Genomic DNA, 27,470 nt, shown 5'->3' on the forward strand with positions numbered 1-27,470 from the left:
ACTCGTGAATATGTTTATTATGAGATTCGTTTATTTTATTATTATTATTATTATTATATATATATATATAATCAAATATCATATAAATATCTTAAATGAGCTCAAATTTTTTTTTTTTCAAGACAAGCTCTCTATTTAATTTTATTACTACCTAGCTTAATTAAGCTTGATGCGTATTGTCCGGACCGCACTCAAGTATAGGCGCGGTCAATGCGTATTGAGAAAGTGGGATACGAGGCAGTGGAGTGGAGGACAATTAGAGAGAGACACACGAGGCGACTAAGTAGAGATATAATAATAATAATTTTAAAGTGGGAACAAAAACAAAAATAAAAATGAACGCTAATCAGATTTTTTTGTGTTTTAAGTTCAATTTTTGAGGCACAAGCCTCGTGGATAAATGTTTTATCAAATTTTCATAGCGGAACACTTGTCCAGAAAGTTCATACTCTTCTTTGAGTATATATATAAATATTATGGAATGGTGATCATGATTCCTTTTGCAAAGGACAAGGTGTGTTGTTTGCTTTTGCTTCCAGGTCTTAGTGAAGTAGAGAAGGAATCGCCACCTGTTGAAGGGTGAAGAGGATCTTATTCTTTCAAAACCCAGTGTTGGATATAAAGCTCTGCGCACAAATTTCACGAGCAAACTAGAATCTACAATCAAATGTTTTGTGTAACAAATAAGGCAGCGATGGCAGTCTTTGCTTTTGAAGCTTATTCCCAACCCTTCTCAATCTGTATATTTATTGCTGACGACTTCACCCTCGGCCTCTAGCTTCTGTCCTTAAGATGATAAACTGAACTGAAACAAACAGAGGGAGAACTGAGAAGCAAAGCAAGCCAAAACAGCAGCTCGAAGCATTCATTTCTAAAATCAATGGACATGGAAAAGCTCGAGCTGATGCTTCACATCCTTGCAGTTGCAGGCAGCTGATTGCCAGTGCTACTCCCTATGTCTGTGGTAGTACTCGTAACAGCACTGACTGCCATTTAAAAGGCACAACATAACAAAGATATGCTCCAAACACGCATCTCAACACTGCCACTTGCTCATTGGATCAGCTCTCTCTTCCATGCCCATTCCTGACTTTTATGAATGGCCAAAGCCCTTGGCATGTTGGATTCTTGTGCTACCAATGTGCCAATTAATAAATTCATGTTTCCTCATTACTTTCACTCTTCACATTAATTAATATCTGATTCTTCGTGATGGATTTTTTCCTGCTTTAGTAAAAGTTCCAAGCTTTCTTGCTCCATGGACCCCTTATGGACTGTGAAATCGATGTGCCATTATTTATCTCCGTATGCATGGAAGAAAAAAAAAAATGGGTGCAAATGAGAGAAGGATTTCCATTTGCCTTCTTCGTGGTCACACTTCAGTGGAATATACATGTATTTATGTATTCATATATTCCAGTGAAGCCTCCATTTCTTCAAAGTTTCAAACTGTCTCGCATCGAAGCCCTTATTTACTTGGTTAAATGTGTCTTAATAATCTCCCCCTTGTATGTCTATATCAGATTACTTTTATGTTCACTAATGCTTCTACACAACGAATCCCTAAAAATTCTAATGTTCTTATTCTTTAATCTTTGGAAGAGAATTTCCCCCAAACCTAACCACTTGCTCCATGTGACCCACCAAACTTTTGGCTTGATTCTTCTGAAAAAATAATTCTTCTTTCTGCGCGTATATTTCTCTATTTCTTTAGCTTCCCTCCTCTTTTTACCAAAACCAAGAGGTAGATATGTTTGTTCTGCCACCTGCTTTCAAGTCTTCATGATAGCTTATTGTTACACATTATAGCGAGGCATTTCAAAAGAGAAGCCTACCAATGGAAAGCAAAGGAAAGGAAAGTAAACCCACCAATGATTCCCTGTCCTAGAACCTTTTAAGCTGTTCCTGCAAACCTTGAAACTCCACTCTCTATTTGTTCTAGTGCACCTGTTCTTAGCCTATGAGATCAATGGAAGGGAAAAACTACAAGTTTTTGGTTTTTTGGGTGCACTTCCACTGGTCCTGGGTAACCTCAACTGCTGTGTTATCCCCTGAAGGTGTTAACTTTGAAGGTAAAAGAACAAGCACAAATGATTTAATTTGCTTAAAGCTTCTTCTTTCTCCTATTCTCGATGTATTTATTTGGTTTCTGCTTGTAGTGCAAGCTCTGATGGGATTCAAAGCTTCTATAGAGGATCCTCATAAAGTTCTGGAGAACTGGGACCAGACCTCTGTTGATCCGTGCAGCTGGACCATGATTACTTGCTCATCTCAAAACTTGGTGATTGGGCTGTAAGCATCATGATTTATTTTACTTTTTGCATTTCTTTCTTATTTCTCAATGCATATATGAAGTTTATAGCTTGTTCTTTGTGTTCTAAACTTTTAAGCATTTATTATGATGTTTCCTGCAGAGGCACTCCAAGCCAGAATCTATCTGGTGCACTTTCCGCGAGCATTGGAAACTTGACAAATCTAGAAATTGTGTATGTTTTGATATGGTTACAACTTACAACTGATCAAATATATGCAAAATTCTTCTTTTTTTTTCCTCCTACTTTGATTTCTCGAGTAATGTTCCTATGCATGTGCAGGCTGCTGCAAAACAACAAAATCTCAGGAACAATACCTTCGGAGATTGGGAAGCTTTCCAAGCTTCACACACTTGATCTCTCTAACAACAAATTATATGGTGAAATACCTTCATCATTGGGGAATCTGAAAGGCCTCAAGTACCTGTGAGTCTGAAGAGCTAAAAACAACAGAAATTTGAAAAATTAGCATGAGTTTAGATCATTGTGGGCACTCATCTTCCTTTTCATTGGATCTGATGCATGAGCAGGAGGCTGAACAATAACAGTCTTTCTGGGGAATTGCCCGGGTCATTGTTGAATATAACTCAACTTGATTTCATGTAAGTTGATTAATTTCACAAATAATGTCAGCATGTAAGCAAAGTATTTTTAATGGTGTTCATACTTTAGGGATCTGTCATACAATAATTTGAGTGGTCCTGTGCCAAGATTTCCTGGAAGAACATTTAAGTAAGTCCTTAATTGCCTTAATGTAAGCTTAAGATTTTATATAATTAATGTTCAAGGAGAAGATGACTTACTATGTTAGAGCTTTATCGCTACTTGAGTAAGATCTTGCAATATTTTACTTCACTTGCAGTGTCGTCGGAAATGCCCTAATTTGTCCAACTGGCGATGAGAAAGAATGCTATGGGGCAATTCCTATACCTATGTCCTTCAACATAAATAATGATTCTCCCGGTACTATCTTGTTTTGCAAATCTATGCCATGTAATCTCGCCTGAACAATTTTCTTACTCTTGAAGGTGATCAAACTATACAAAAGCTGAAAAGACATACAATAATTCGCCCAGTAGCTTACGGTCTCGCATGCATCTGTTTCATTAGTCTTGCACTTGGTCTACTTATTTGGTGCAATAAAAGGCGTAGCCAACAAGTATTCTTCGATGCAAATGGTAATATTTTGAAATAGATAACTGTATCATCCCTAATTTTAACACCATTAATTATATTGATAATCTAATTGTACGTAGTGACGACTACTAACTCATTTGCTCAGATCAACACAAAGTAATCTGCCTTGGCAATTTGAAAAGGTTTCAGTTCAGGGAGCTTCAAATAGCAACAAATGGTTTCAGCAGCAAAAACTTACTTGGCAAAGGTGGCTTTGGAAATGTCTACAAAGGGAAGCTACAAGACAGAACTTTAGTCGCTGTTAAAAGGCTCAATGACGGTAATGCGGCAGGTGGAGAGATACAATTTAAAACTGAAGTGGAAATGATCAGCCTAGCAATTCACAGACACCTCATTAGGCTTTGTGGATTCTGCATGACTGCTACTGAAAAGCTACTAGTGTATCCTTACATGTCAAATGGAAGTGTTGCTTCTCGGCTCAAAGGTAACTATTATGTATATATATTCTCGAATGTTCTTTCAGAAATCAGAAAATACCAATGTGTTTTATTTTCCATTTGGCCATTTAATTCCCATTTCCTAGCTAGGAAAACACTGACAGCTTTCATTCCTCTTCTTTTCTAACTTGTGTAGCAAGGCCAGCTCTAGACTGGAGTACCAGGAAAAGGATAGCTTTGGGAGCTGCAAGGGGTTTAATGTACTTGCACGAACAGTGTGATCCAAAGATCATTCACAGAGACGTGAAGGCTGCAAACATATTACTCGACGATGACTGTGAAGCAGTTGTAGGAGACTTTGGACTCGCTAAACTGCTAGATCACAGGGACACACACGTAACAACAGCTGTGCGGGGAACCGTGGGGCATATTGCTCCGGAGTACCTCTCTACCGGACAATCTTCGGAGAAAACTGATGTCTTTGGATTTGGCATTCTGCTTCTCGAGCTGATCACCGGCTCGAGAGCTCTAGAATTTGGGAAAAAGAGCACCATGCTAGATTGGGTATGCATGCATAAATGACTTGCTCTTATCATGCAACTAAAATTTCTTTCCTAAACCAACTAAAATTTCATGCTGTTATCGATCAGGTGAAGAAAATGCACCATGAGAAAAGACTTAACGTACTGGTGGACAAGGAACTAAAGAACTACGACAGGATAGAAATGGAAGTGGTGGCCCAAGTTGCTCTCTTGTGCACTCAGTATCAACCAAGCCACAGACCGAAAATGTCCGAGGTGGTTCGCATGCTCGAAGGGGATTGCCACAAAGCAGAGAGATGGGAAGCCTCCCAGAGAGCCGATGATCAAGGGTTCAAGGTGGCAGAGCACTCTACTGATAGTTACTCCGAGATCACTGAGGTGTCCAGAGAACTCGAGGAGGAGGCCATAGAGCTCTCTGGTCCTAGATGACTGTTCAATGGTCATGGAATGGAATTGAATGGAATGATCTCTAAACCTTGCATAGTATGTATAGCGCTATTATATAGTGTTGCAATGGTTAAATTTATTCTTTGTTTTATGCTTTCTATATAGAAAATGATCATTGGCCATTGCACTAATTAACAGGTTGGCTTTATTTAATCTTAAATTTGTCTAGTGCGCGCAAAATTGCTCGTTACAAGTAATGCGAGCCAGAGGTGAGACGTTCCCGGTTCCCCGGCCCCAAAAGAATAAATTGTTAGCGGTTGGTGATTTGGATAATTGTAATCGTCTATGGTGGATAACAAAACTTTAGACGCTATCAATGTAATCTGACCATATTTTCTTCGATCGAGACGAAAGATATTGGCGTACGGAACTAGTCACCAATCTCTGTTTTCTACTATGAAGTTGAGAGTGTCCTCAGAGATAAGCAACGGGGCAATTAATCTCAACGTCTACGGTACTCGAACGATTCTGATTTCTGAGTCTGTGAAGGATGCACTATGCTTCTTCATGGGCGAAAAGAAGGGCCATGAGTTTCATTCCTACAACTCCCCTCGAAACTTCAATAATATCACTAAGAATGACGTCTGTGGCAATTTCTTGCAACTGATGAAGGAGGTAAGTGAACAAATACGATTTGATGGAGAGTTATGTTGTTGGACATACGATTTGATCAGACTACATAATCACAGATTTTGGTAATTGGAATGTGAAGAAATTAACTTATATTAAAATTGTGGACTAAGTTACTGAGAAAACGTCTCTGTCAGGAAAAAAAAAAAGAACGTACCATGATGCCACTTTCACGAAGTTTGTTCATTTCTTCAATTGTCTGGTTATGAAGGCTGATTTCCATGGCTTAGATGGGCATGTGCTCGGAGGGGATCTCTACCTGGTATCTGGGTGTTTCCACACAAGGCAGACTTTCATGGGAGAAAAATACGTTGCAAATTCGAAGGCACAGCTACAAGTAACGAGGAGAAACCCAAAAGCAAGCAAATCCACTTTGGAGGAGAAAGTAAGGGGGCGTTTGGTTTAGGGTAATAGGAGTGGGGAATGGGAATGAGAATCATTGATTCTCATTGTTAATGTTTGGATTATAGGAATAGGAATACAAAATAAGGGAATGAATCCTTGAAATTGGGTAATAACTCATTCCCATGTATCTCCCATTCAATGAGCCATTACCCTATTTTCATCAATCAAAATATTCCCTTATTCCAAAAATACCCTTGACTTAAAATTAAAATTTTCTCCATTAATATTAAATATCAAAATATATTTATTTATTTTTTCTTTCATATCACTTATCTCTCTTTATTTTCTCTCATTATATTTTCTCTCTCATCATAGTTTCTCTCTCATCATTTTATCACACACTTTCTCTCTCCTTAATCTCTCCTATCACACTCTCTTTCCTCTTTTTTCTCATTACACTTTCTCTCTCATCATACTTTCTCTTTCCTCAATCTCTTCCATCGCACTCTCTTCATTCTTTTTTTCCTCATCACACTTTCTCTCTCCTCAATCTCTCCCATCACACTCTCTTTTTTCTCATCACACTTTCCCTCTCATCATACTTTCTCTCTCCTCAATCTCTCTTATCACACTTCCTTCTTTTTTTCTCAACACACTTTCTCTCTCATCATACTTTCTCTCTCAATCTCTCTTATCACACTTACTCCTTTTTTCATCAACACACTTTCTCTCTCATTATACTTTCTCTCTCCTCAATCTCTCCCATCATATTCACTGTTCTCTTTTTCTCTCACCATACTTTCTCTCTCCTCAATCTCTCTCATTACACTCTCTCCTTATTTTTTCTCACTATATTTTCTCTCTCTTCATCTTCTCCTATCATACTTTCTCTCACATCATATTTTCTCTCATCACGCTCTCTCCAATCACACTCTTTTTTCATTTTCTCTCATCACACTTTCTCTCTCTTCATTCTTTCTTACCACACTTTCTCTCTCATCATTTTCTTTCATCATATTTTTCTCTCACATTCATCTTTCTCTCACATCTAATTTTTTCTCTTATTTTCCTTTAAGGGTAAAAAAGGAAACTTTGATTTATTCCGATAGAAGATATACAACTAACCAAACATTACTTTTAAGAGTGATATCCATGCTCATACCCATTCCCATTCCACAATACAATGATTCCCATTCCGATTCCTATTCCTAGGAAAGAACCAAACGTCCCCTAAATCATGCAGTTGTGAGGCAAACACTGGATAGGGAAAACAGGTTCTTAATTACTCTATGTTACTTTGTACCATTAGTGGACGCGCGCAACAATAAGAGAAGAGCATGCATGGTGTTTGGTGAAGTTGGATTAGTAAATTCAATGTTTGTGCAGTTCATCATATACGGAGCACTTGTTCTTATCAACGTTCCAACCTATGAATCCATGTTTGCGTGCAAACATGGTGGAAGAATACCAAGTTCGGTGACTTTGCTGTCGACTGCTTTGGCGTTGTCAGATTTTGTTGTTCCCATGTTGCAGGAGTTTTGAGCTTCTGAAGAAGATGACACCAATAAGAGAACAAACAAATTGTTTTACTGATTCAAAGACATGGGCTCCTTTCTCAATTTTCATACCTAAAACACAGCATAGATTAGTATTCTTCAGCCTTCAACAACAATCCAAAAAAAAAAAAAATCTAATTTTGATAATTATATCATTCTGTTCAGGAAAAGAATCCAAACCAAAAACAATAAAGTACCACAGAGCTTATGGCTACTTAGTAATTTTTAACTGTAATTCCATCGACTGATAGTGATGGTTGATCCAGTTCTCTTACAACCCTTCGATAAGGGGATTTGAATATTTATTAAATTTACAAAAGTAGCATAATAAATTGTTAATTCATTTTTTTTTCTCTTCTCCATTTTAGGTAAACAAATATAATAGTTATTGTTTCTCCTTTTATTTGGGCAGGATCCTCTAGTCCAACATCTCACTAATAAATTTTTCCCTTTTTATTTGGATAGGGATCCTCTCGTCCAGAATTTAACAAATGAGTTTGCAGGATTTACCTGGTCTCCAAGAGTTTCTTGTTACTAAATGAAGTAAAAAAATTTTAAAGAGAAATTTTTATTGAATGTTAATTTTTATTTTACATTTCTAATTATCTATTGATATGAAAAAGACAGAGCAGGCTCTACAATGGTGGAAAACTTTGGACGTCAGTTGGGCCGTGGTTCAATGGGCTTTAAATTAAAGATCATCTTAAAGTTAAATGCGATGGGTTCGGAGGCGACCCAGGGAGGGAGGGAGGGAGGGAGGAAGATGGCATCAGCGGGAGACATAGTGTTCAAGGGATTGACGGCGGCGCTGGGAGCGACGACGCTCTACTTGGCTGCCACCTTCTCCATCAACCTCTACCGCGGCATCTCCTGGCACACTGCTCAATCCGTCAGTCTCCTCCTCTTCCTCTTTATTTAACTCTTCATTTCTACATTCAATTGGTAGAGGTTTAGTTTGTTTACCCTTTTGGCGATTGACTTATTTTTGAGATCTTGTTGCATGAGTTTTATAATTTGTAAGTTGAAAAAGGAATTAGATTTGTAAGAGTATGATAACAGGGAGAGAATTGCGTTTTTGCTGGGGTTTGTAGTCGCAAAAGATCCATTTTTATGTATTTAGCTTAAAATCCTAGGTCAAAACAGTTAAAGATAAAACAGCTATGAGTTTAAACGTGCTGAAAACTTGCACATTAAGTGACACAGGTATGATTCGATTAAATCCAGATACTGAACTAATGCTTCAACTATTTTCGGTTATTAGCATAATTGGTAGAGTATGTTTTTGAATCTGATATCAAAATGAATGTCAGTTAGTGATAGGATAATTTATTTATTTTTACAACCAGCTGGCAGGAGTTAGGAACATAACAACCACCAAATTGTAGAAGTGTTAATACATTTATCACGAAGAGAAAAAATACAAAAAGAAGAAGAAGAAACAAGATCAAACAAGATATAGGAATTTTGCATGGTTCGACAAGTTCACCATGTACACAACCTCACAAAGAGATTTTGCTTATCTCACCATTAATCATATATTACATGGTCAACTTGATGGTTCACCTCTTACTTTATATGCTAAGGTGCGTGGGACATATAGTTTCATATTTATTATGCTCCTATGGGATCCATTGACAACACTAGAATCCCTGGAATGGAAAGTATGGGTTAAGAACAACATGATGAGTCAGTAAACATATGATTAATAGAAACAAAAAACCCTCTTAAATAGAACACTCAGCTAGGTTGGAAAGATGGAAAAGTCACTGTTTTCCTCCTAAACTTTGGCAGACAGTTAGGTTGATAGTGTAGCCTTTGCATCCTTAGAGGAGCAAGTTGCCCCTTTATAATTGTGACCTCATTTAAAGGTGGCCCCTGATAGCTTGCATTGTGCATTAAATCTTGTTTCACCCATTCAACGCTAGAAAATTATTGTTTTTACAAGAGTAGTTAGCAAATGTTTTCTCTTAGCTATCAGAATAGAGAGTAAAATCATTCATCCTTATGATATTTATTCGAATTGAATATGTTTGGTGCAACTCAAATTGGAGCCATTTAAATCATCATGCATCATCTCAAGGAAGGGACTTTAGTCTTCCCAGGCATCTAAGGATCGAGTCCCTATTTCGGCAAATTAACGGATGAATTTCCCTTAATGGGTGGTTGACCTAAGAACGTTAGGCTGATGGGCCGCCCATTGCGAGCGCTTCCTGATTTACCCTGGCCGGTGGGAAACTTCCATGGAGCCAGTCGGTCACCCCAGATTAGTCGGCGTACGTTAGATACCTTGTGTCAACTAAAAAAAAAATAAAGGGGCTTTAGTCCCACATGACTATATAAAGAAATGAATTATGCTTGGTGTTATAAATCAATCCTAATAACAACACACTTTAAAAAAAAATGAGAGAACTAACCAATTAATTTGTCAAACTCAATGTCTGACCCAAAATGCTTAGATTTTAACAATATATCACTCTAAATTGAGTTGTTGCAATTTCCCATATTCAAAGTTTGTCATCCACTCAGGCTAGAGTTATCGATAATTGCAGCATGAGAGCACAATGGTGGCTACACCATCAAATAGGCATTCCTTTCCAACACCTAAACATACCTAAAATTAGGTCCGCTCTCATACCAATTGCTACAAACTGCTTCAGTAAGAGAACTAATACATTAGTGTGTCAAACCAATCACTGGGGCAGGCACAATGATTAAGTTTTAGTTAATAGTAGTTCAATCATCTAGTTCACAACTCATCAAGTAAGATGTCATAGCTTAATTTATCCTTTTTGTGTATCCGTACGAAAAATAAGATTATTTATAAAGAAATAACTTGAGTGCATTTGTGCTCTAAACTCGTGTAATTATTCACAATGCTATCAAAGTTCCTCTGTCACCTATTGATTTAGGCTGATAAATCACATTAGTGTTTGCATTGTGATTTTAATTATTTTATCCTTTTGCCTATACCCTGCATAGTTTCTTTCAATATTTTATTTTTACATTTAGATTTGGGTAGATAAAATTTAAAAACTATAAGATTGGCTCATGGAATCAATCTTCAAACAATTTGCTGAGTCTTCCATACTATCTTATTGGCTCATAGTTGCTTTTAGCTAAAAAGAAGGAAAACTTATTGAAGATAAGAATATTGAGATGCTTAACTGGTTTATTAGAAACGACAAATAAATTACGTTACATATGAATGGCTAATAAATAAGAATAAAACATTAAAATGGCACATGAACATAAAAAAAATTGCAGAGACATTTCAAAAAAGTGCAAGTCTTTGCAGTTGTGAATGACAGAGAGACCAAATCACAAACTATTCTAGATTGTTGTAAACAAAATTGATTTGAAAATTTTGAATATTACTGGTAATAGTCTTGATGATATATACATTATTGATTCCTCAATAATACTATGCTTGAAACTTACCCTTAACCACAAGTCTAAAAATTTGCAGAAGTTGGAGAAAGAAAAATCTGAGGCATGAAGCAGGCGAACAGAGGAAGACTACGTAGTATTCCACACGGAATATTGGTCAGTAGGATAATAATCCATTCTATTCCTATGTTATTTTGTTCAAGTCGGTAATGATGCTTAGACATCAGCTTCGTTGTGGCATATTAACGATGTTAAAAAGATAGATATCAGCACTGCCGTTAATGCTGCATTTCTATCGGCCGATTTAAAGTCACCTTATTATTTCTGGGTGACTATTTTTGCCTAATAAGGATGTGTCTAAAAAACAATGCACTGTCTGTTTTATAAGGGGCTTTTTTTTAATTAACTGCATGCATAAATCTTTCCCCTCGAAGGGAAGAAGTCTGTGTTCCCAACTAGTTGACTCTATGCAACTACGCCAAGTAATTAATACAATTGCAGATTGAAATGTTTAGTTAAAATGTTAATCCAATGCCAATGTACGGGCCAAACCAACCCTAGGCTGTGATTGTTTTGGATCAAACAGAGGGGAGGGGAGGGTAAAAAAGAGAGAAGATAATGGAGAGGCAAGGATGAGTATTTATGCCCTATTTATCTCGATATATAGACGAAGAAAAGCATGAATGGCAGAGAGTTGAGATTATTATTATTTTTTACTTAGTTAAAATGCAAGAAAGATTGCCAAATTTGTCCAACAATTACTTTCTTCCTTTCATCTTGCTGGTCTTTAGTGCTATATTTGGCCAACTAACTTCCATGCTAGCCAATCAATAGCTCGGCTACTAGTGAGCTCGTCGTGGTGGTTTGACAGTGAGTGGCTGTCATGGTCAGATTGCCATGAACTCGTAGCCAAATTGCTGTAAGCTCACAGCCATTCCTAGGTCGCTGTGATTGGGGCTTGGCCCCTACGAGCTCACGGATGCTGCCAAGTTGCTATGAGTTTGGGGCATGGTCGCCACGAGTCACAACAAGGGCACTATGAGCTTGTGGGGCAATGTTGGCCCCGAGTTTCTGTTTTCCCTTTATTTTCCTATTCCTTTTGTTGTTTTCTTTCTCTTTTGTATCCACCTTTAATGGTACAAAGAGAATTAGTGATGAGAAAGCAAGGAGAGAGTGGGATGGGTTCTTCCATAGGCAACAAACCAATTGTTGTCGGCAACCGTTCATAAGCAGAACCACCTTACCAGTGATGATCCAACACTAGGATCCTGCCCTGGTCGTGATCACATATAGGAGAATCACCCTTTTGTCTCCGGCAAATGGAGGTAGGATTGTTGAGATGAGGCATTGGACGGCCAAAAATGACTCGAAACCCTTTCCACCGACAAAATTCCTTTGTGGACTTCCTGTCATCCACAATTTATAAAAGTAATGGAGAAAAATGAGCATGATCTCCTCAGAATCAGATTCTCTCCCAAACAATCACTCTAAAAGCACTAATGATGCTACATGAATTATTAGCTAGCTGCTGCAGAATGGGAACAACTTTGCCACAAATTTTGCACGGTAAACACATTTTGAATTATATATATATATGAACCTGCTGGAAAAGACCATCAGAGAATATTATCAATTAGGATGCTTCATCAGAAGTAAGCGTATTCAGATTGCGTTACAAAAGAGGGAGCGAGAAACACAGTCATTGGCTGTGCAAAAACTTAAAAAAATCTAAGTGATTCTTTACCTACTCAACAAGGAAAAGAGTAGAACACCACAATCCCCCATATAAATAACTTGCCTACGTTGCCTTCAATTATCAAATTGAAGCCATGGCGACGGCCAGCCGTCCTAAGAAGACGGGCTTTTGCGAGAAGTCGAGCCTGATAGCCACCAAATTCTTCCGTATGCCATCGCTTGTGCTTGCTAAGATGACTCTCCGTCGTCGGGATCCACTACTGAAGAAGACGGAGTACAAGCCACAGCCGGAGGCACAGTCGGAATTGCATAGCAGCACGTACGTGAAGGTGGTTGACGCTGCCAGAGACGGAGACAGAGGAGAAGTGGATGCTTGGGCCACGGCCTACATCAGAAGAGTGCACGCCGAGAATATGCATGCTGGCTCTGCTTCACCGGACCTCCTTCCTCCGCCTACCCTACCACCAAAGCTGGCCAGCCGGCAAATCGTAATTACTTAATTACCCTTAATCAGTAAAGATCATTGTAAATTATTATTTCCTAGTGAATGGAAAGTTAAGTTTAAACTTATTCGAGTAATGAAAGATTAGTTATTGGAGCAAGTAAAGATGAGTTTTTGTAGTAAAAGATGATATAGTTTATTCTAAATGCCCATATGTCCATGGTAAATCTCTGAAAAATGTTCATCAAAGTTCATCGAGATGATTATCATTTTTAAATCTATTTTTATTGGAGGAAAAATCTCCTAAAATATAATAAGCATTTATACAACGTTTAGATAATTGTCTCTCCCTCTCTTCCAAAAAGTTCTAAAATTTTAAAAATTTACGGGACTCAAAATCTAGGGCAATTGTAAAAAAAAAAATAATAAATTCAACTAGTCTGGGAGGTAACGATGACAAATTCAGTCTTATAAAAGTTTTCTATTGACCACACAATAAATCGGGATAGGTGGTTCAAAAGTTAAGTATCCTTTAATTACGTGTCATATTTAAAAAAATCTACAAATTCATCATAGTTGAGGATTCAATCGCGAGTATTTGGATGATAATATGAATGATCTATTATTGCACTATAGTTTCGGGAGCGAATCTAGGGCAATTGTAAAAAAAAAATGATAATCCCAGTTAGCCTCGTTGACTATCCCTGGATGATCGGTCAGGTCCCACGGAAGTTTTCCATCGGTCACCAGGGTAAATCGGAAAGTGCATGCGGTGGCTAGCCTAGAATCCCAGTATTCTTTGATTACACCCTCCATTTAGAGGAAAAATTCTTACAAATACATCGTAGTTGGGGTTCGAACCACAGGTACCTGAGTGACAACCTGAATATCTTACTGTAACATTATGATCCTGGGGACAAATCTAGGTTAATTGTAGTTCGAATAGTAGGTTGTTGAATTTTGGAAGATAATTGTCAATCAATCGTAAGTATCTGAATGGAACAGTATGTCGTGGAGTTCCAAGAACTTTTTCCAAAATTCTTTGGTAGATTTGTAAGTGCCAATTCTTTCAAATTCTTGAGCAGGTAGCACATTTAGAAGATGAAACTCAGCCTTACCATTTACCATAAATTTGTCGCGCTCCTTGTTAGCCCAAATACTACTTCTCGAGTTCTTTTCATCTTTACTTTTGGGCACTTCAAAACCATATTAAATTGTTAGTAAAATATTGAAATCGATTTAAAAAAAAATACCTCTATACATCGCTTCCAAACCCCGAACTCCCGTTAAACATTGGTGGGTAGATGCTTGGTCCAATCATAATCTTGTTGCTTTAGATAGTGGTTAGTCCTTCTAAAGCGTATCTCACTCTGATACTAATTATTAGTCCCGATGAGGTCAACTAGAGAGGGTGAATAGTCTTCTACAAGTTAGACTTAACTATCTTTTAGTTTCTTTTAAGCAAAGACAATACACATTAATTAAACAGAAATAAAAGCATAAAATAATAGTAAGAGACAAGAACAATTTAATTAGTTACAACTGGGGAGATTGTTAGTCTAAGACTTTAAAAGCTCCATTAAAAATCTCCTTCTAGCGGAGTAGCCTCTTACAACAATTAAGTGTTGGATCGAGAAGCGTTAGAGGGGGGAGAGGTGAATAGCGCTCGTGGCTTTCACGCGTTTCGGATTCGAAAATCGACAAGAGTAAAGCAGCGGAATATAAAATAAAAGCAAAACACAATGACACCAAGATTTACTTGGTTCGGAGCCTTGGCCGACTCCTACTCCAAGGCCCATGCTCATTGAGCGTTACGTTGGACAACAACTATAATTTTGAAAAAGGTTTACAAATTAAGTACAATTAAAAGCTATAATAAAACTTATACCGACAATAAAAACACTAAGTTTGAGGCTCCTGGTCGTCGGGGACTTGCTACAGCTTTTCTGGATCGTCTATTGAGCAACACGAAGAAGATTGATCTCTTAAAGGTTGATCTTGTGAGGTGCTGGTCGAGATCTTCTTGAATAGGCTGTTGGAGGCGCCACAAACCCCTCATGGAGGCGCCTCAAACATGAAAGCTTATCGCACTTTCTGTGCTGCAATAAGCTTCGGGTCGTTGTCGCTTATCCACTTGAGGGTGCCTCCATCGCCACTCCGAGGCGCCTCCAAGCCAGCGTCCAGGGCACCTCCAAGTCCCATGGAGGTGCCTCCAGCCCCTCTGCGCAGCCAACTTCTGCCTTGCACCTAAGGCGCTTCCAAGTTCCATGGAGGGTGCCTCAGGTACTGTTCATCCGAGGCAAAAGTGTCTTTTTCGTTCCTGCAAGATGTGTTAATCTACAAAACAACCACATACCCTGCTAGACAAAGTTAGCACACATATAAATCCAATAAAAGAAGTATTTGACAATCTCTGGACTGTCCGGTTCTGACTTCGGATTTCTGACCAGAAATCCTAGGTCGAACCGACGCCTACTGTTCTCTCTTCCGGGGAACGCGTCCTCACCTACTCCACTCAGGAGAGTATACCTGATGTCAGTCCGGTCCTCCAGACCGACTGGACTTTTCGCCTAGGGTTACCACCCCCTAGTGTTGGTGCAACCTTAGGTCAAGGTTGACCTGGTTGACCCGACTCGAGTTGACGTGACTCGAGTTGTATTTTGATGTTTGACTTGGGAAGATTGTCGGTGCAACCTTAGGTCAAGGTTGACCTAGTTGTGTTGCATGTTGATGTTTGACATTCGTGAGAGAGTTCTATTCTTGATGTGGGACAAGAATAGATGTTTGAGAGATTGTTGGTGCAACCGTAGGTCAAGGTTGACCTGGTTGACCTGATTCGGGAAAAAGTCCAAGCAGGGAGCTTGGCACTGGAAAAGTCCAAGTATGGAGACTTGGCACTGGAAAAGTCCAAGCAGGGAGCTTGGCACGCGAAAAGTCCAAGTATGGAGACTTGGTACTGGAAAAGTCCAAGCAGGGAGCTTGGCACGAGGGAAAGTCCTAACTGGGATGTTAGGCAGTTGGAAAGTCCTGGTGAGTGAAGCCAGGCAGTGAGAAAGTCCTAACTGGGATGTTAGGCAGTGTGGAAAGTCCTGGTGAGTGAAACCAGGCAGTGGGAAAGTCCTAACTGGGATGTTAGGCAGTGGGAAAGTCCTAACTGGGATGTTAGGCAGTAGGAAAGTCCTGGTGAGTGAAACCAGGCAAGGGAAAATCCAGATGGATCAGGGATGATCGGACTTCTGGTGTTGAAAAGTCTAAGTGGGTCAAAGGGATTGACCGGACACTTAGCGGGGAGTGCTAGCAGGTCAAGAGAGTGACCGGATGCTAGGCATGATGTACCAACAGGTCAAGGTTGACCGAATGTTGGTGTGGAAGCCTTAGGTTTAGGGCTGAAAGGTTTGGATCGGGCTGCAGACCGATCCAATGATACATGGCTCATCTGATCGGTCTGATGACCGATCGATGACGATCGATATGCTCGATGGTTATCGATCGATCCGAGACCGATCGAAGGAGATCGATGGCGCGGAGAAAGAAGCCCGATCGGTCCGTAGACCGATCAGGAGGTTCTGATCGATCAGAACCGATCCGTTTCTGATCGGTCCATGGACCGATCGGGGACGGAACATAAGCTTCTTCCCGATTGGTCTGCAGACCGATCAGGATGTTGCCTGATCGGTCCACAGACCGATCAGGGTTCTAGCCGTTGCGACGCAACGGCTAGTTTCTTCGCTGTTTCTTCTTCGCAGGTATAAAGGGGCTAAGAGCTTCTACAGGGATTCTTCTTCTTCCTTCTGGAAGTTCTCTCCTGCCTGAAGCTTCTGCTTCTTCTGGTGCTCCGAGCTTTGCTGAGCTCAACTGCTGCTGAAGCTTCGCGTGAGCTTCCCCGACAGTTTTCTCGACTGGCTTGCTGTTGCATCTGTCCGTGGAGTTGCTACTTCATCCGGGACCTCAGTCGACGAGGAGGCAAGCTTGTTTGTTTACATTCATTTTGTTCTTGCTATTCTCTTGTACTCTTAGCTTGCTGTTGCAAGTGATTGTGGCGAGGTTTCTCCACCCACAAGGAGTTGATATTAGCCGGTTCTCCGGGGACTCATCCACCGACGGATTGATAGGGCTCGTCCACCTTACGGACACGCCGAGGAGTAGGAGTATCATCTCCGAACCTCGTACATTAAGGTTTGATTTTATTCTCTTCGTTTCTTTGTTGTATTTTCCGCTGCGCTAACCTAATCGTAGGAAGAAACGCGATCGATTTGGGGCGGCTATTCACACCCCCCTCTCTAGCCGAGTACGAAGGATCCTAACAAGTGGTATCAGAGCGAGGCCGCTCTTCATCGGATCAACACCCGTGGGAGCAAAGCTAGAGATGGATCAATTCGGAGAAGACATCACGATTCCACCCTTCTACAACGACAACTTCACATATTGGAAGGTAAGGATGATGTATTTTCTTAGGACTAATATGTTGAACTGGTTTTGTGTACAAGAAGGGTTTTCTCCTCCAATGGATAAAGAAGGAGAGCCTCTAGAGAAGAACAAGTGGACGAAGGAACAAGTCCACCAATCCACGATCAACAATGAGGTAACTAAAACAATTGAATTTTCATTACCTACTAATATTTTGTGTAAGATAGGTAAATACAACAATGCCAAGGAATTGTGGGATAACTTGGTCAAGTACCATGAGGAGAGCTTCACTTCAAGCCATGAAGAGGAGCCTAGTGAGCCAAGTAGCTCACATCATGGAGGGAGCAAATTGGGAGTTGAGGGCTACTCAACATCCAAGGAAGAAGAGGAGGAGAGTTCCTCTTGCTCAAGTTCGGAGCAAGAAGAAGAAGTTTCCACCTCCGGAAGGGTTGAAGAAGAAAGCTCATCTCCATCCACAATCCTAGGTAACTCAAACATTGTGATTTCAAGCAAATTACACATAATGTGTTTTGAGTGTAGGAAACATGGGCACTACAAGAGTAAGTGTCCAAGGAGGGTTAGGAAGACTCCACCGGCACCAAAAGTCAAGGGAGCCGGAGTCCCGACACGCAAAGGCAAGGAGCACGTGGTATGCTTCCAATGCAAGCGAAGGGGACATTATCGGAGTCATTGTCCGAGGGGGAGGCAACCTCACAAGGGCAAGAGACCGAGCACTTCTATAGGGGGAGCTAAGGCAAACCCTAAGGTATCATTTAAGTCTCATTCGTGCAATACTAGTAAGATGCATGCTAGAAATTTTATTGCACTAGTCAATAATGATAAGCATGATAACATTAGAAATCGATACACATGCTTAGGTGCCAAACATGTGAGCCTAGATAAGGATAACACTAGGAAAGCCAACCCTAGAATTACCTCATCTAAGGTTAAGGAGAACCTAGGTAGGAATCCCAAATCAACTAGACACATGCCTAGGAATGCCTCAAAGAAAAATGACAAATCAAAAATTGAGGTACTAGAGAAGGAGAATCAAGTCTTGAGGTCAAGACTTGATAATTTAGAAAAGGCTCTTAAAAACATGGAGAAGTCATCTCTAGGGTTTAAGGGTCAAAAACCAATGTCCAAGGACAAAAAGGGTTTGGGTCACAAACCTAAGTCCCAAATGGTCAAGCCCACTTATCACAATGTTCCATTCAATTATGGAACAAAACCTAGGGCTAGGAAGACCATTACCAAGGTTACAAGGGGAGTCACCCCTATAGTTGACCTTGATGAGACCCAAATGACCAAGGCTTCAAAGCCTAAGAGGGTCATTAGGAGGGTTGCTAGGGAAGTTATCCCTAGTGAATACTTAGTGAACCCAATGAGCTCTAATAGGTATTGGGTTCCTAGGAGCATCTTCTCTACCCCATAGATGGGTTAGAGAGTGTCAACTCCAATAAGAAGGGTAGTTAACCCAACTTTGAGGAAATTGACACTCAAGGAGCATTTTCAAGGTTTTGTTAACCTTTGAAAATGAAATAGAATTACTAGTTACTCCTTAAAGAGTAAATTGTGCCATATTTGAAAAATATCGATTTCAATCTTATTTGGCACAATTTAAGAAAACCTAGAGAAATACCATAATTGGGATTTTGGTTTTCTCTAAGGGATATATGGGCAATCTAGGGTTAGATTCTAAGTTAGCTAAGGCTAAGGATACTTAGATAGGGAATTTAGGTATTTTATTTGTGCTAACTTCCCATGATTGGTTGCCATATGCCATGCCATGACATCATACTTATTTTATTATCATTTGAAATGTCATGATAATGCTTAGGTTATCTATATGTCATGTGTTAGTTTCGTTTCAAACTTTATGCCATGACATCATGACATTGGCACATGCTTTCACTTATGTTATTAATTTATGCCATGTCATCATCTCTTGCATTAATGATCAATGAAATTGATTTAAGGATGAAAAACACATTTTGATATTGAGATCAAATTTGTGTTTAGAAAATGCATGAGAACTTAGCCTAAGTTGACCTTAATCCATATCTCACATCAAATTGACTTGAATGTGGTTTGATACACCTTAGATGTGTGTGAGATATTAGGATAATGAGTTAGGATCAAGGTGCATTGTCCTTGTACCTAGATGACCCTAATTCAAGAAATTAAGGATCATAGGGAAAGCTTGTGTACAAGTCATGTACATCTAGCCCTAAGATTATGGTCCTAAATTCAAATGGTTTTAAAAGTATTTTAAAATTGATTTGAAAAACCTTGATGAAGCTTTCCTAGTGATAGCATTCATCATTGACCGAAGTGATACAAAGTTGAGCTAAACTTGAACTATTTCAAAGTTTTTGAACTTTGTATCAAGATTGAAAAATGGAAGTTATTTTCATAGAAAACTATTTTTCCATGATAGTGTATGATATGAGGAATGTATCCTCAAAGTTTCGTAATTTTTGGAATTTTCTTGAATTTATTAGGAGTTTCTGAATTTCCGGAAGGGGAAATCAGAAATTCTGATTTCAGTGTCTGGATCGGTCCGGGGACCGATCCAGGGAAGCTCTGATCGGTCTGCGGACCGATCCAGAGTGTTGTGGATCGGTCTGCAGACCGATCCAGTAAGATCCAGAAAGCTTGATGCGATCTGGTGAAGGACGGATCGGTCTGGGGACCGATCCAGGGGGCTTCTGATCGGTCTGGGGACCGATCAGGGCGTGCCGAATTTCTGATTTTTCAGCTGGTGTCTGAAATTTCAGTTATGGAAGTGGTGTTTTTGGATTTCTAAAGGTTTGGAACTCTCTAAGACATTGTTGGTGCAATGGTCAAGGGGGAGTTGACCTTGAGGGGGAGTTTTACCTAATTGTCAAGGGGGAGTTGACTTTTAGGGGGAGTTTTTACTCCAAAAGACTTTTAAGGATTAGTGATATGAGATTATCACTAAGTTGATTGTTGAGTTTAGTATCAAGGAGGAAATTAAGAGTTTCAAATGAAAGGTATGAGACTTTCATTAGGAAGAAACTCTTGACCTTGATACCCTCCTTGTTCTTTTTGATGTGTGTCAAAAAGGGGAGAGTGTTCATTGGAGAATTATCAGAAAACCCAAGTTAGGTTATCGGGTTAACCTAAGTTAGGGAAAGAATGTCAAGGAATGTTCAAGGAAGAACATTGGAATTCTTTTTGATGTGTGTCAAAAAGGGGGAGAATTATTGGAGAACCCAAGTTAGGTTATTGGGTTAACCTAAGGGGAGAATGTCCAGAGAATGTTCAAGGAAAGAACATTGGACATTGGAAGATGATTGAAAACCTAAGTTAGGTTATCGGGTTAACCTAACTTGATTATGGTTTTGTCAAACATCAAAAAGGGGGAGATTGTTGGTGCAACCTTAGGTCAAGGTTGACCTGGTTGACCCGACTCGAGTTGACGTGACTCGAGTTGTATTTTGATGTTTGACTTGGGAAGATTGTCGGTGCAACCTTAGGTCAAGGTTGACCTAGTTGTGTTGCATGTTGATGTTTGACACTCGTGAGAGAGTTCTATTCTTGATGTGGGACAAGAATAGATGTTTGAGAGATTGTTGGTGCAACCGTAGGTCAAGGTTGACCTGGTTGACCTGATTCGGGAAAAAGTCCAAGCAGGGAGCTTGGCACTGGAAAAGTCCAAGTATGGAGACTTGGCACTGGAAAAGTCCAAGCAGGGAGCTTGGCACGCGAAAAGTCCAAGTATGGAGACTTGGTACTGGAAAAGTCCAAGCAGGGAGCTTGGCACGAGGGAAAGTCCTAACTGGGATGTTAGGCAGTTGGAAAGTCCTGGTGAGTGAAGCCAGGCAGTGAGAAAGTCCTAACTGGGATGTTAGGCAGTGTGGAAAGTCCTGGTGAGTGAAACCAGGCAGTGGGAAAGTCCTAACTGGGATGTTAGGCAGTGGGAAAGTCCTAACTGGGATGTTAGGCAGTAGGAAAGTCCTGGTGAGTGAAACCAGGCAAGGGAAAATCCAGATGGATCAGGGATGATCGGACTTCTGGTGTTGAAAAGTCTAAGTGGGTCAAAGGGATTGACCGGACACTTAGCGGGGAGTGCTAGCAGGTCAAGAGAGTGACCGGATGCTAGGCATGATGTACCAACAGGTCAAGGTTGACCGAATGTTGGTGTGGAAGCCTTAGGTTTAGGGCTGAAAGGTTTGGATCGGGCTGCAGACCGATCCAATGATACATGGCTCATCTGATCGGTCTGATGACCGATCAGTGACCGATCAGTATGCTACTGATGGTTATCTGATCGGTCTGGAGACCGATCAGAAGGAGATCAGTGGCAGCGGAGAAAGAAGCCTGATCGGTCCGTAGACCGATCAGGAGGTTCCCTGATCGGTCGTCGTGATCCGTTTCTGATCGGTCCATGGACCGATCAGACTCTGGACCGCTCAGGACATAGCTGATCGGACCGATCAGGATGTTCCCGATCGGTCCACGACCGATCGAACTATAGCGACTTGAGTTTCTTCATTTTCTTCTTCGCGGTATAAAGGGGCTAAGAGCTTCTGAGGATTCTTCTTCTTCCTTCGGAAGTTCTCTCAAGCTTACGCTTCGGTGCTCCGAGCTTTCTGAGCTCAATCTTGAAGCTTCGCGTGAGCTTCCCGGCAGTTTTCTCGACTGCTTGTTGCATCTGTCCGTGGAGTTGCTACTTCATCCGGGACCTCAGTCGACGAGGAGGCAAGCTTGTTTGTTTTACATTCATTTTGTTCTTGCTATTCTCTTGTACTCTTAGCTTGCTGTTGCAAGTGATTGTGGCGAGGTTTCTCCACCCACAAGGAGTTGATATTAGCCGGTTCTCCGGGGACTCATCCACCGACGGATTGATAGGGCTCGTCCACCTTACGGACACGCCGAGGAGTAGGAGTATCATCTCCGAACCTCGTACATCGCTGTGTTAAGGTTTGATTTTATTCTCTTTCGTTTCTTTGTTGTATTTTCCGCTGCGCTAACCTAATCGTAGGAAGAAACGCGATCGATTTGGGGCGGCTATTCACACCCCCCCTCTCTAGCCGAGTACGAAGGATCCTAACACCTAGGACCTAGGGTTACCGCCTCCTAGGATTTTTCGCCACCTAAGGTTACCCCCCCCCCCCCTAGGATCTAAGGTTACCCCCTCTTAGGATTTCCACCACCTAGGATTACTATCCCCTATGACCTAAGGTTACCGCCCCTTAGGGTTTTCCTTCACCTAGGGTTACCACCCCCTAGGACCTAAGGTTACCACCCCTTAGGATTTTCCACCTGCTTAATCGCAGTTAGGACTTTTCTGCAAACTCATTCAATATATCAGATAACAAATAACCTTAACTTTGAATCTCTTTGTCATCATAAAACTAGGGTTCGATCGTCGGATGTTTCTCGCACCAACATTAAGTACAAAAAACTGGAAAGCAGTAAACAATAGAAACAAGGGTTATTCTTAACTCCTAGGACCATGACTCTATTTATAGCCTATTGGTGGAATTTGTCTGTTGGCTGACATGACAGCTCTGGGTGCCTGAAGCAAGTCTGAGCGCCCCAGTGGTGCACATTATCTGCTTCACAACGGCTCTTCAATTGTTGATGATAAACTTTTTCGATACCCGGGTGCCTAGAGTGTTGCTGTTGTGGACTCCGAATGTCATCCATAGAAATGTCTCGATGAGACGCCTGTGCTGTGCCTGGTTGGTTTGGGCGCCTGGACTTGGTCTAGACGCTTGAACAGCCGAACAGGTCAACTTCATGTTGACTTGTCCAGCTTCTGCTCTAGTTGCTTGGGTAATTCTCTGGTCATCCAAAGTTAAGCTCACCCGAACCCAAACTCCTTTCTTCTCCTCGAGCAGTCTTCCACTACGGCTTCTTGTCCCTTGAAAGCGTCGCGCGCATCCTTCTCATTCGTCAATGTACTCCGCAGCACCTCGTCCCTCAAATGCACCGAGCTTGTTGACTGCTTCCCTTGCCATCTTTTTCGTTAACTAGGTCTTTTGCTCGACTTATTGTGTTCCTAAGTCCTTACACAGTTAGACACAAAGCATCAAATGTATAGAACATAACTTAGCATGCATGGTTGATCACATCAAAATCAACTTGAAGTACTTAAAGGTTTGTACTAGCATCTCCATCTCCCGCAGCGAGTTCACTCCCTGCAACACTAGCATGAAGAATCCCCATGTGATGGACACTATCCACAACCTGTTGGCCACATAGCAGATGGATTACTGCATGAGGTCAGCGAGGTCGAGACTGGCGGGGTCGTCAAAGAGGCGGTGGAGCGCAGCTGTGCGAGAGGCGGCACGAGAGTTGGTCCTTGATGCGTTAGTCAAGCCACACAAACTCGTGCATTTGGCGAGGGTGCCACCATAGCTTGATGTACTCTCTACGGCGCTCCCCGAGCTTGTGGAGGCAGCGATGCCAAACACAATGTGCTGCAAGTTGGTCGCGGTTTCCGGTGAGGTCACTGGTGGAGGAGGATATAATCTCTTTCTCGTCTAATTATAGGAGTTGGTCGAGGAGAGGTGGATGGAAAAGGAGTTGTCAGAGGTGAAAGTGGGGCAAGAGGTGGTGGAGAGAAAGATGTTGGCCAAGTAAAAAATATAAACAACAAAAAATTGATTAATTAGGATGGATAACGTCGAGTCTGGGATGAGCGGTCCGGCCGATTCGACCTCACAGAAGTTTCCCATCGACCACCACGGTAAATCGGGAAGCGCTCGCAGCAGGCAACCCAGGAGCCCATCATGCTTTAGTTGTGTGCCCCATTTGGAGGAAAAATTCCTGTAAATTCACCATAACTGGGGCTCGAACCGCGGGTACCTCGATGATAACCTGAATATCCTACCGCTGCACCATAGCCCCGAGAGCACGCAGAGGAATGCAAATGAAGAACAGAAGGAGGCGGAGATAAAAAATATATATATAAGGAAAAACTTAGAATATAATTAGATTATAAATTTTTATCACCTTATTTAGATTATATTATAGTTTTAAAATGTTATCAAATGAAATAATTAATTTTATAATATAATCTTGATTATATTGTAAAATTGATTATTAGAGTTAAATCTATTTCTATTTTTCCTTCTTAGCGTCGTGCAACACTGTGGATATTTTCTTCCCGTAAGATTCTATTAATTGGTTAATTACTGCGTAGTGCACACTAAATGTTACTATGTTAGTGTCGGTTTTGAAAATCCCATTGTGAAGACAATTTGGAGGCTGAAAAAAAACCTTTCTGCATTTTTGCTATCATTTCTAGGTGCAATGATAGCAAAAATATTTTTGTAAGGTTCATTTAGTTGGATAGAAGATACTAAACAACATTTATTTGATAGAAGATATCAGACGTTGAGAGAAATTTATATATATATAGTTTTGCAAGTTTTATGAATGTAATTTTTTATATATAAAGCAAACACGTATTGCAATTTCTGTGGGACTCGCATTATGTCTCTACAATTTTAAAATTGTACAAAGGAGAAAGAGTTAGAAAAGTTAAAAATGTCTTTCCATCACTCAGTTTACATTCTATTCAAAGGCCTCACTCAGTTTACATTCTATTCAAAGGCCTTTGGACTAATTAAGTATATACGTAATATTATAACACAATCCCTAACTTGTAAAAATAAAATCTTATTAATATAATTAGAAACTTAAAAAAAAAATTAAAAAAATCACTTAGGGCCACATTGGGCACCCAAGATAACAAGTGGTATATATATATATATATACTCATCTATGAGTACCCCATAAATATCTAGTGTTATTTTTTTTCATTTTCTCTTCTTTAATTTAAATATTATACCTAAAACTCAAAACCTTAGACCTTAAAAAAAATATTAACATCATTCTAGGATAACATTATGTTGGATCGAGATCGCGTTAGAGGGGGGGTGTGTGAATAGCGCTCGTGACTATTTTAACGATTTAAAACTAAGAGTAGAAACGCAGCGGAAAGTAAATGCAAACACACATAGACGCAAGTGGTTTACTTCGTTCGGAGCCTATCTCGACTCCTACTCGAAGGCCCGCGGTCCTTGACCGCTTTCGGTGGACAACAACTATATAGCGCAAATCTTTACAAATAGATGAGTACAAGTATGAGCTTAAAAATAAAGATTATACCGACAAAATACAAATATGAAGTGGTTGTCAATTGTCGGAGTAGCAGAGTCTAGTTGAAGCTTTTGGAGCAGCGTATAAGGTCACACGTTCTTCTGTTCGAATTCCATTTTTGAGCTGCACCTCGAGGCCTCCTCTTATAGCTCTGCAAGGTCTGATCCAGATCCCCAAGTCTCGGGATCATCTTTGACCCGACGCGGATCGATCGACCGATCCTCATGTTCGGTCGACTGATCAGATGATCTCCACCACATCTGATCCGTCGATCTGTCGCTCCGCTTCGATCTGGTCAAATTCTATCCCTGGGTTTGGTCGACCGATCCCAGGGTTCGGTCGACCGATCAGTCTCCTCTGACCCGCTCACCTCGGCTTGATCCAGTCGATACCTTATCCCAGGTTCGGTCGACCGATCCCCTGGTCGAGCCCGGTCCAACCTTTGGAGACCTGATCTCCTGGCTTGTGGGTTCGGTCGACCGATCCCAAGGTTTCGTCGACCGATCCCGGTCACTTCTAAGTCTGCATAAAAATGTTAGTTACCTGCAAAAAAGAGTTAGAACACAAGAGATAATATATATAAATAAATTTGACAGTCACCAGACTGTCCGGGTCTGACTTCGAGTTTCCTACCGGAAACCCTAGGTCGATCCGACACCTACTGTTCCCTCTTCCGGGGAACGCGTCCTCACCTACTCCTCTCAGGAGATTTACCTGTTGCCAGTACGATCCTCTAGATTGACTGGACTTTTGCTCAGCGTCCGATGCTTCCGGTCTTCATGTTGGATGCCCGGTCCTCGACCCATCCAGACTTCTACCCGGTTCGTGACACCAGGATTTTAACCTAGGGTTACCACCCCCCTAGGATTTTTGCCCGAAACGCTAACCCGCCAAGACTTCCCGCATAGGGTTACCACCCCCTATGACCTAGGGTTACCACCCCCTAGGATTTTTCACTTGCCTAACCATAGTTAGGACTTTCCTGACACACTCGGTCATACACATTAGATAACAATTAAATTTAACTTTGAATCCCTTTGTCATTATCAAAACTAAGGTTCGATCGTCGGATGCTTCCCGCACCAACACATTCTCCTCTCTTTGTATATAGAGGGGCGATACTCTACATATCTTAAGCGGCACATCCCATACATACCTTTAAAGAAATTTGGTTTGAAAATTTGTTATGCTTAATATTATAACTCAATCCTTAAATCCTAAAGATAAAACCCTAAATGACATATCACAAGCTAAAAAGTAAATAAAAAAATTATAAAAAAATATTGTTGCAGATGAACTCCACAACATTCTATTCTTAGTACTCTTGCCATGTGGGTAGGCACCTTTAGTCATACACACCCCATGTACACACAGGGCATGTATCTTTTTTTTTCTCTCTATATATATATATTCCTTGTCTGTCCCAGGCGCACATCTCCGTGCATGCCTGAGGGGAACTGCCCACGCTACAACGTTGGCTGCCAGCTACCACATGGGCAGCTCCCCTCACACGTGCACGGAGGCGTGCATGGTGGGGTGGGCAGGGTAACATACTATGTGTTTTTTTTACTTATTTTAATCTAAATACTATACCTTAAATCTTAAATTCTAAACTTAAAAAAAAAATTACACTTGGTGCACACAAGTGTGCAACGTAAAGTAAGCTAGTAGCATATATATACTCACCCACGGTGAGCGGACACCGTGGGCAACAATGCATTTTTTTTGTTTTTTTAATTTTTTAATTTTTTGCTTGCGGATATGCCATTTAGGATATAAGCACAAAAAAAAATTCAAAATGAAAAAAAAAATTAGAGTGTTTACGGGGTGTGCGGCTTAAGTGCAGAATATCAAAACTCATATATATATATATATATATATATATAGTGCATCGCCTTGTGCGCACCTCTATGGTACGATTGAGAGTCTAGGTGCTCAGAAATGATTCGGGCGCCCCAACACTTACTCACTCAAGGTGCCAGATCACTTTC

At 40.6% G+C, this 27,470-nt stretch overlaps 1 protein-coding gene across 1 annotated transcript; it reads left to right on the forward strand.

The window, feature by feature from the left end:
• The first annotated feature begins 1,759 nt into the window (after nucleotides 1-1,759).
• On the forward strand, nucleotides 1,760-4,954 carry LOC122035972 (protein NSP-INTERACTING KINASE 1-like). Its single transcript, XM_042595132.1, has 11 exons — nucleotides 1,760-2,072; nucleotides 2,160-2,292; nucleotides 2,415-2,486; nucleotides 2,595-2,738; nucleotides 2,843-2,914; nucleotides 2,985-3,044; nucleotides 3,175-3,275; nucleotides 3,341-3,490; nucleotides 3,595-3,933; nucleotides 4,083-4,450; nucleotides 4,537-4,954. Exons 1-11 carry the CDS (start codon nucleotides 1,961-1,963, stop codon nucleotides 4,855-4,857), a joined length of 1,872 nt encoding a protein of 623 aa, XP_042451066.1. The 5' UTR covers nucleotides 1,760-1,960; the 3' UTR covers nucleotides 4,858-4,954.
• Nucleotides 4,955-27,470: the final 22,516 nt, after the last annotated feature.

The sequence above is a fragment of the Zingiber officinale genome, unplaced genomic scaffold, assembly GCF_018446385.1.
Source record: "Zingiber officinale cultivar Zhangliang unplaced genomic scaffold, Zo_v1.1 ctg127, whole genome shotgun sequence".
Lineage (NCBI taxonomy): Eukaryota > Viridiplantae > Streptophyta > Magnoliopsida > Zingiberales > Zingiberaceae > Zingiber > Zingiber officinale.